This window comes from Grus americana, chromosome 2 (genome assembly GCF_028858705.1).
Source record: "Grus americana isolate bGruAme1 chromosome 2, bGruAme1.mat, whole genome shotgun sequence".
NCBI classification, from domain to species: Eukaryota; Metazoa; Chordata; class Aves; order Gruiformes; family Gruidae; genus Grus; species Grus americana.
This window is the reverse complement of record NC_072853.1, coordinates 79,235,765-79,246,273: the sequence shown is the minus strand read 5'-3', so window position 1 is coordinate 79,246,273 and position 10,509 is coordinate 79,235,765. Positions and strand designations below refer to the sequence as shown.

The 10,509-nt window shown below is 48.1% G+C and overlaps 1 protein-coding gene across 1 annotated transcript; it reads left to right on the top strand.

Annotated features, from left to right (window-relative positions):
- Positions 1–604: 604 nt before the first annotated feature.
- LOC129202264 (serine/threonine-protein kinase SBK2-like) lies at positions 605–10,282 on the top strand. Its single transcript, XM_054814722.1, has 4 exons — positions 605–741; positions 8,305–8,506; positions 9,252–9,454; positions 9,713–10,282. Exons 2-4 carry the CDS (start codon positions 8,314–8,316, stop codon positions 10,280–10,282), a joined length of 966 nt encoding a protein of 321 aa, XP_054670697.1. The 5' UTR covers positions 605–741; positions 8,305–8,313.
- The last annotated feature ends 227 nt before the right edge of the window (positions 10,283–10,509 follow it).

The following is a 10,509-nucleotide window of genomic DNA, read 5'->3' as shown; positions in this document are numbered from 1 at the left end:
GTGCAGTAATATAGTCTGGGTGGAGATACTGAGGTTAAGTGAAACGTCTGCAAGTCATTGTAGTTAGCAGTAATAATTTCACCTTCTCCCTAATGCTCTGTAGTACCGGCATGTGTGAGGAGCCTGACCCACCAGGCCCCATGAAGGGACCTTGAACCAGCTATGGTTTGTGCTGGTCTCCGATGCTCACTGACACAGTCAGTTGTGACTGACATGTCTTTGGCCCTTTGGTGGCCAAGAGCAAGCGCTGGCAGCCCACGGTTGTTCTGAGCCCTGCCATCACAGCCGTACTCTCGCTTGGCACAGGCCCAGCTCAAGGACCATGCAAGGACACGCTGCTTTGCTCCCTCAGCCGTGATGAAAGCCCAAGCTGGAGTGAATGGCTGAAAAGGGTGGGTCTGCCAAAGGGTCCCCGGGGCTTATGATGGTATGGCTAGAGCAGAAACAACAACCCCACCCCGATCCCTGCAACACCTCCCCCTCTACAAACAGGGCAGATGGATAGCGCCCTTCCTCCCTGCGTTCCCCCTCTTTTCTTCCCTCCCAGAGGTCACCTTCAGCAGGGAGGGAGCGTATCCCCAGGACCAGAGACATGGGGAAGGGGCGGAGCGTCACGCTTAGCCCGGTAATGCCTGGCAGCCCCCTCCGGCTGCTCGGCGCAGGCTGAACCCAGCCCAGAGGCTGCAGCGGGGGAAGCGAGGCAGTCCACGGCCGGCCGGCAGCGCTGCGCTGCTGGAGAAGGTGAGAAGCTTGGTACGGACGGGGAGGGAGCGTGGGAAGAGAAGTTACAGCCGTGGCAGGATGAAGGAGACTGGACAGGCACGTAAAAGGGCACCCACCCCTCACAAACTCTTTTTGGAGACTCCAGCGTAGCGTACCGGAACAATGTGGAGCGTACCCATTTCCCACATCTAGTTGATGGTGAGCTCGTGGTGGCTCTGCCCCGAAAGGTTGCTTTGCATCTGGTTGTGTCCAGTGGGATGGTGCCACGGTACCGGCTGGTTGGTTGGGAGGAGGGTGTGATGTGGCTTGGTCCCTGCGAGATTGCTGCCGATGCCTGTCCGAGGAGGCTGCTGTGCGGAGATTGTGGATACTGCTTGCTGGGGAGAGGCTCACGGGCTCTCTCCGGGGAGGCTGCTGGGTGTTTCTGCCCAAGAACAGCAATAGGCAGTTCTGCTAAGGGGACAGTCATGCGGTTATCCGCAGTGAGATTAAGCACTAGGCTGCTGACCAGTTTTAGAAAGAAGCTCATAAATCTATCAGCAATAAGGCCAGAAACAACCACTATGATAATCTGTTCTGATCCCTTGCCTGTATTAAACGTGGTTTGCACTAGAGTGGACCTTTTAGGGGAAAAAAACCCCCCACCGTTCTTGAGTTAAGAGTTCCAGAGATGGAAGGATATTCTTCCATACTGTTTCAAGAGACTTTTAGGGGCAAATATCCTTCTTCCAAAATCTGCACTGCAATTGAGGTCTGAAATGGCCTCATTTCAGCTTCAGCTATTGGTTTTACTATAATGCTTTCAATTGTTTGGGAGAGCCCTCTTTAGTGAAATTCTAGTACCCACAAACGCACGTACAGATGATAGAGTTACTTCTTTGCTATCTGTTTGATAGGCTAAGACCGCTCCCTTGGAAGTTTCCCCTGTAATTGTCAGCCCTGTTGTCCTTCCCATGGTTCTTCTCTGGTCCTTCTTCTGTCCAGCTGTGGACATCAGCGTTAGCTTGCTGAACTGTGGCCTCACCGATGCCGTTAAAAAGATAGAAAACATCCAATAGCTAATTCTGTTGACCCGTCAACTGGCCTCCAAAAGAGTTCAGGAAATTTACGCTAAGGAAACCAGGCTTTCACATTAGTATATTTTTAACATTCAAAAAATGTAAAAAAAGTAGATAAAGAAGAATGCAAAGCAAATGGAAGGAATGCATTTCTAATAAAAATAGAAAATCCACTGGTGCACGATATTCTCAATTCTAGTGCAGAAATCATTAGCAGGTGGCCAGCTCTTCAGAAATACAGCTTTCCTAACTCAGCTGATTTTCAGAGATTAAATTTCAGACTGTCTCAGGACATCTGTGTGTAGGAACCTCTGCAGAAACTAGAGTTCACTGTAAGAGGCACATCGTCTCAGAACAGATCTGTTCTTTTGTTATAATTTGTCTTAGTCTATGTAAAGCTGAATGGCTATATCTATTTTTTTGTTTACAGTGAAGCTTATTTGCTTAATTTACCATCTGGAAAATGCTACTTTGCCTCTCACTGCTGATATTTCCTGCATCTGATTCTTTTTGGGCATTCTCTTCAGCACAGTGAATGCAAAAGTGGAATCTGCAACCCTTGTACCATTATTATCTTAGACTTGTATCTGTATCATTAAGATGCGTATCTATACCACTGTAGATTATTTCTAGTGCAATTCTGTATCATCCTACATATTAAGGACTGCAAAGGAAGTGAGGCTATACCAGATCTACATTTCTGGGTTTACACAGTGCCCATTTTAACTAAAAAGCAGCATGAAGAATTTAGATTTGTCTGATTAATATGACATGTCCTGTTCCACCCCCCACCCCCCACACCCCCCCCGTCACTCAATGCCAGACTAAACTCCTGACTTCTTTTGTGGTTTCAAACACTTTTTTGTGTGTGTACGTGCATGGACTAGTTTGATCAAGCAATGCGTTATTTACCCAAACCCATTTTGTGTCATTTGCAAACATTTTCTGGATGATTTCAGTGCTTGCTTCTAGATCATTGACAAAGGTAAAAGTATTATAACAGAGTTAAGATTTAACAAAATTAATTGTGTAGGGTGAGGATACCAATAAAATGCAATAATTTCCACTATACTGGGCTTATTTTTAAAATGTGAATTAAAAATATGTGGCTTATTGATTTTGACCAATGCCAGGATGAATTTGTACAGATAGCTTTCAGAGAACGATCAGTGAATGGGACATTTCTGGCAGGTGCTGTACGAACCAGTACCGGGCTGAGAACTGCTCCAAACTCCCGCCAACAATTTAGAGGTTGATGGGAAACCCCCCACAGATAGAGTCCTTACACAGCCCCTAGACAGAAATGAACGCGGTGGTTTGGTCACAACAGAGAAACAAAATGATCTGAATTACTTGACACGCTAAGTCCCTTTGAGCAAAATGTGCTTTATTAAAGGTGGTGCAAAAGTATTCAGATAGAAACAAGGCAGGCAACACTCAGAAAGTGGAGTTTTTCCCCCCCAAAAACCCAGTAATTTGGAATAACTCTGGAGTCATAATGGATTTATAAGGTAGTGCAGCTTTTCAGTGTGGTATTCCTGGAAGAAGAGATCTTGGGGCCACAGCATGAGGCAGAGGGTAATTCCAGCTGAAGGCATCACAGGAGGCATTCCCCGAGGAGCAGTCGGTGTTTTAACATGGATGGGCAGAAAAAATGGTGAGGCTTCAGAAAAGAGTCATAAAACAGATCTGAGAGCTGGAGAAAAGGCCTTGGTTTGAGAATTGGGCAGGAGGTTGTTTGAAGGCATTTAACTAATAAGAAGTCTGAGAGGTGTCTTGATCAGAGAGCTTGGAGATGTTTATTCAAAATTCAAAATGTGACTACAATTTCTGGAAGCATCCTATCTGTTTTTAAACTAACTGACGTGGGCACTACAGAAGCACAGTGTGCCAGATGGTTTGCAAAGCCTAAGTGTTGGTTAAATACATAGCCTGAGTTTCAGGCTGTACCCTGCTAGTTTTACTCAATCTAAGTAGTTTAAAATATGTTCTCATAGGCTATGGTAGTACCTCTGACCACAGTGCACATAAACCCTACAAGAGTCAGGAGAAATATAACAGCCACTGAAAAACTCTTTTCTCTAGCTGAGAAACTTCAGTAGCAGGTTAGGTAAATTCAGATTAGGATATCATATAAATACATAACAGCAAGAATGTTAACACTGGCTTTTATAGTTGACCAAAGTTTGTCTTTGGATCAAACCTGCATGACTTTTTGTAAGAGATGCCCCAAATTTTGTTGGTTATTATTTGGTTTGAGTTAAAGCTCTGTAGAAGGTCAGACAAGAAAATGGACCCTACATGCCACATGCTCAAGGCCATTTTTAATGGGACATCTTTGATACGAGGAGAAGCTGAGACAGCTGAAAGTCTTCGGCTTGGAAAAGAGAAGGCTCAGAAGGGATGTTATTGGTGTATATAAATACCTGATGAGAGTGAATGAAGAGAAGGGAGCCAGACTCTTCTCAGTAGTGCTCATTGACAGGACAAGAGGCAATGTGCACAAATTTAAACACAAGGAATTCCAGCTAAACACAAGAAAATACTTTTTTTTTTTTTTTTCTGTGAGGGTAGTCAAACAGTGTGGTAGGTTGCCCAGGGAGGTTGTGGAGTCTCCATCTGTGGAGATGTTAAAAACCTGACTGGACACCTTCCTAGATAATCTGCTTCAACAGCTGCTGCTTGAGCAGGGGAATTGGGATCTCAAGAGGTCCCTTCCAGCCTAAATACCTCTGTGATTCTGTCATCATAGCACTGTCTCTGTTATACAGACATTACACTCTCTTTGGCTCTTGACATGTATGAAGTACTTTTCTGGACCAAATATATAAACCATTTTGGTAAAAGAACCAGAAGGACATTACCTAGACCAAGACACTGTATCTCCATAGGCTAGCTCTTCCTCAGCTCCTCAAGAAGTTGGGAAGCATCTCCCGATGGTGGAAAGGATGTGAATTTCTTGCTGCTGTAATTAGAGACTTTTTTGGGGAATTAGGGTTTCTTACACGTTGACAGTCTGGAAACAGGACCTCTAGCAGGGGTGAAGCACAGCAAGTATAGTGGAGGAAAGAACAATTTTTGTGAAGGACCCTGCCTGCTGCCTTCCATATAGCACAGCCAAATGGTGAGTGCATCCTGGCCAGGGTCTTGGTGGCCTTCTCCCCAGTGCTTGTCACTCTGCGAAGGGCAAATGGCACTCTAGAAGGTAACAGAGGTAGGTGCAGAGCACCCAGGTACACTCTACTCAGTGGTGACCCAAATTTGGCCCTTACTTAGCTTCCTCGCTAGTGGCAGTGGTACCTCAGAGAAAGTATGGACTGTGTCCCTCAATTTCCTCAAGGGCAGCAAGGGCCAAAGCCTGCAGACTGCCCTGAAGTGACTGCAGCTGCAGCTTCCTTCACACGGAGCCGTGATCGGACCCACAGGATTGTCACTGTCCCTCAAGACACTCTATCCGTATCCTCTGGCTGATCTGTTTTACCAAGCTGGCTATTTCACATAGATGCTCCACTCTGTACCCAGACAATCTGTCCTCCCATGCCAGTGGGGCCATGCGCAGAAGTAAGGATCCTTGCCATCTATATTGCAGTTCACTTGAAATGGGGAGTGGAAGGACACAAGAGTTTTTTGGATTATTTTATTGCAAAAGCTCATGGACTGAAATGTTTTGACTCCCAACCTGGAGTGAGAACCAAGAATATACAGAGAAGCATGTCCTCCCATTCACAAAAGCAAGTTTTCAGACAGTAAATAGGAGAAAAGCAATGAATCATATAAAAATAGAATAGATGAATCGTACAATAAATAATTCAATACAAATAAAAACAGATTAAAGAATAGATATTTGAAAATTATATCATTATTGAATAATACATTAAGTGGATACAGCAAGAAGATTCTAACCTCTGGGTTAGATAGCACTGACAGGTGGCCAGCTTACAAGAGAAGAAATTTTATCTAACTCAGTGTTTGAGAAATTAAGTTATCTGGAAAGATCGTGAATTGTATATGATCATGAATTTGATATAGGAGAAACACTGTCTTACAGAAGAGATCCTCTGGTATTTTTTTCACAAATATAAATCCAATGTGTTCTGCACAAGACCAGCAGACATCTATCCTGTTGTTCCACTCCCTATTTAGTGTGGCTTTAGCTTATCTAATATCAAAGCGAGGTCCATGTCTTTCAAAGGTTTATTACATTTTAAGTTTTTTCTCTATATTACTAGCTAGGACTCTTTAAAAGGTTTTTTTTTTCAGCTATTCATTTTAACACCGAAATGTGGCAACACCAGTTTGGAAATGTCAGTGGCAGAGCGGGTCTGTTTGTGGGTTCTGTGATGCCCTTGCTGTGTGGAATTTCACAGGCTGTGCTGGCTGGGCAGCAAACAGGAGGACATCAAAGCAAAATCTCTAAAATACTTTCCAGACCAGCTTTCTTCCCAGCCTTGCATTCATCCCCTCCCATGCACGCATTTGTTCATTGTTGAACTCCCTACTAGTCTGTACTAACTTTGACTGCTGTTGGCTCTCACACCAAGCCAAAGCCTTTGCAGAAAAGTATGGACAATTACTTGGTACTTCTGAATTGGATAAGGTCTAGCAATGCAGTCTAGGAGAGAAGGGAAAAGGAAGGGGAACTCTCCCACAAGTAGTCCCAGTCTCCTGTACAAATCCAGCCTTTTTATAGTTTTCCTATGTTTAAATAATTCTGTTGCTAAAGTACTGGATTCTTAAGAATGACCAGATTTAGCAGCAGTGGGGGCTGGAAGTTGAAGGAACTGTAATAAGCTCTGGTCACAGAGAAAGCAATGTAAAAACTAACTCATTCTTCTGCTCCCACTCATATTCCCAGGATGCCATCTTCCTTTTTTAGCAACATGAGGTCTTATTCCTCCCCCCAAAAGGCATCATGTGAGTCAGAATGTTTCATGGGAAGAAATCCTGAGTTTGTAGGTGCAGAGGTGAGCCATTGGTTTTACACCAGAGCTCTGTCTCATTGCATACTGTTTAAGACATATCCAAGAATGGTGCAACCCTCAGGCTCTTGGGTGGCATCCTGGGCTGCATTAGGCAAAGTGTTACCAGCAGGTAGAGGGAGGTGATTCTTCCTCTCTACTCAGCACCAGCGAGGCCACATCTGAAGTAGTGGGTCCAGTTCTGGGGTCCTCAGCAGATGAGAGATGTGGACATACTGGAATGAATCCAGTCCATGAAGATGATTAAGATACTGGAGCAGCTCTCATAGAAGGAGAGGCTAAGAGAACTGGGACTTGTTTAGCCTCAAGAGGAGAAGGCTCGAGGGGATCACCTTATTAATGTGTATAAATACCTGTAAAAAATACAGAGACAGAGTCTTCTTAGTGATGTTGAATGATAGGACAAGAGGCAGTGGGCCTGAAATACAGGATTTCTATTTAAGCATAGGAAAAAAAACTTTTTTACCATAAGGTGATTGAACACTGGAACAAGCTGTTCAGAGCAGTTGTGGAGTCTCCATCCTTGGAGATATTCAGAACTGGACTGGATACAGTCCTGAGCAACTTGCTCTAGTTAACCTTCCTCTGTGCGGGAGGTTGCACTAGGTGATCTCCAGAGGTACCTTCTGACCTCAACCATACTGTGACTCCGGTTCTGCGACCTTGCTCCAAAGCCACGAGCGGCTCCCAGGCCCGGGGCACTTGTGTTCAGAGCACAGGCAGGTAGTTAGGGGGACAGTGCTGCCACAGGTGCATTAAAATGCTGCCTTGTAGCTGGCTGGGGGAACTGAAGAAGCATTCTCCTGAAATGGGTCTGAAGCAGCTGGCTGTAGCTCAAAATGTCATTGATGTCCGAGCTTCCTTCCTGCCTAAATTTCTTGGCTGCACAGGTGAGTGACTTTGGGTCAGAAATGTCAGCAAGCTTGTCAGATATTGAGTTCCCTTTGACTTGCTTGGAGTACACTGCCTCTCACTAGTAATCCCTTTTTTGTCATGGGCTAGCTGTGCCTCTGCCTAAGGGGCCGATCTGTCTCTGCTGCTACCTCAAGGACTTTCTTCAGTAAGCAGTAGAGGTGGGTTTCTGATTAGAAAGACATGGTCTTGCTGCAGTAGACTAAGGAGAGCAAGAGGACTGGGTCATGCTTGATAATCTGGGACTCTTAATGTTTTCCTTGTTGCCTAACACCTTGGAGACTAGAATAAGAGGAGGTGAAACTTTAGTATAGCTGAAACAGAAAGGTGAGCCAGGTCTTTGAAATGAGAAGCCCCAATTAGAGAGACTCAGTCATCTATCTGGAGGCCAGAAAGGATTAGAGGGCTGAAGAAGGTTCCCTGCAATAAAGGGACCTTTTACATGATGAGGGGCTTTGCCCAGAGGTGTACTGTATAAAAGCACAAGCTCAACTCTAGCACAGCTGCGAGGGTGCTCAGGCTCCAAGTGGCAGAAACATCCCCTGCCATGGCATGGTTTGCGTAGCGTGTCCTATCCGGTTTTCTTTGTGCATGTTGTGATATTCCTGACTTGGGCTGTGGTGTTTCTGCAGCATTCAGCAATGGCCGAGAGCTCAGCTGCGACTGCGGCAGCGACAGCGGCAGGGACAGCGGCACCAACCGTGCTAGATGAGCTCCTGGAGATCACAGCTCAGAGCCTGGTGCGCGCCGAGGTGGCCGAGCACTATGAGGTTATTCGGGAGCTGGGCAGGGGCAAGTATGGCCACGTGATGCTAGTGACCCACAGGCAGAGAGGTAAGGACTGTGCCCTATGAACTACTGTGCCTTGCCTCCTCTCCACTTGCTGGGTGGGCTGGTGGCTCCTTGGTGCCAGGCACCAGACACGGTGGGGAGTCCCCAGGGAGACCGGCAGGACAGGGACCTCCCCAGCCGGGGACTATCCCATTGCACCTATCCAGGGAGCAGATGATGCCCAGGGGCAGGCCAGAACATCAGGCAAGGTTATGGTGATGGGGCAGGTCCAAGGTCAAGCCAGGAAGTCAATCCACAAGTCAGGATCAATAGGCTAGGCACTGGCATGGATGTGATAGAGCTGGAAACCGGCAATCCTACCACACAGCTCAGGTAGGGAGTGAAGCCCTAAGCCTGATCTTAAATGGTACCCTAAGGCCCATTGACAGAAGGTGTGAGCAGAGGTTCTAGGTGGGGTTGGCCAAGGCCATTAAGGCCTGTGATTGCCCACAGAGCCATGAGACTACTCTTTCCCATTAGTTCCAGCTCAGACTGATGGGCCCACGTAGCCTGAATTTCCCTTGCTCTGCCCAGTGCTCCTGTGCATGCACTGACTGGCCCAAAACTCACACCAGCAACAGCGCCTGCTCCCAGATCTGGTGTCCATAGGATATATCCACACAAAGCTTCAGGCCAGAGACCTCCCTGTGGCTGTGAGTGTCTGGACCATGGCTGCTCAGTGCTGCCTCTGTCTGGCCTTGGTGTGAGTGACCTTCAGGGGAGTCTAACCCACTCTCCCCATCCCCAGGGACTCCTATGGCTCTCAAGCTGCTACCCAAAGCCAGTACCAAGCTGCACACCTTCCTGTATGAGTATTGCATAGCTCTCTCTCTTGCCACCCACCCTGCCATCATCGGCATGTTTGGAATTGCCATCGAGTCCAGCCAGTACTATGGCTTCCTCTATGAACCAGCACTGCACAAAGACCTCATCTCTATCATCAAACCTCGGGTGAGTGCTGCTACGAGGCCATGGGGTCTAGGACCATAGCGTTTGGTCCCTGAGCAGGCTGGCTGGGTCAGAGGGAGGGAGGTAAAGGCAATGGGCTGTGGGTCTTTCTGGGGTCTACAGCACTGAAGCAGCTTCAGGTTTGCAAGACCAGAAATGCAAAGGTCTTCCCCAGTGCAGAGCAGGCAGGTGATGGCCCAGCTGCCAGGGCTGCCAAGGTGCCCTGCGCGTGCCGTACCGCCTGTCTCTCTCCCTGCGCAGGACGGGATCCCCGAGCCAGCCGCTAAGCAGTGTGCCAAGCAGCTCGTGAGCGCATTGGAGTTCATCCACAGCCGAGGGCTCGTGTACCGTGACGTCAAGCCTGAGAATGTACTGCTTTTCGATCCCGAGTGTCGGCGCATCAAGCTGACTGACTTCGGACTGACGCGGCCCAAGGGTACCAAGCTCAAGCTGGTGGCCGGGGTAATCCCCTACACCGCCCCTGAGCTCAGCAACACCACTGATGCCCAGGGGGTGCCCATTGACACCAGCTTAGATGCCTGGGCCTTCGGTGTGCTGCTCTTCTGCCTGCTGACTGGCTACTTCCCCTGGGAGCAGAGCCTGCCAGACGACCCTTTCTTTGAGGACTTCATGCTGTGGCAGGAAACAGGTCTGGAGGAGGACCTGCCCCGCCACTGGAAACGCCTGACAGCTGAGGCTGCCCTGATGCTGCGGAGCCTGCTGGCCCTAGATCCCGCCAAGCGCGGCCCCGTCAGCGGGGCGCTGCGCTACGTCGATTGCCCTTGGCGGCTGGAGGACGGGCACAGTGAGGAGGCTGTGGCGAAGCCCTAGAGCCCGCTCCCCATGGGGGGAGGAAAGGCAGGTCTCACCCTGCAAGGGGCGTCGGGTCTGTGGCACCACGGTGGCCTGCGTGTGAGAGACCATGGTGACCCAGAGAGCAACTTCTCTGCAGCACTGTCCCTGCTGCCGCGGAGCCAGGCTCCTTCCCCAGCTGATGGTCCTCACCCCATGGCTCATTGCTGCGCAGTGCCACCTCCTTGTGCTTCCTTGGGGCTTGA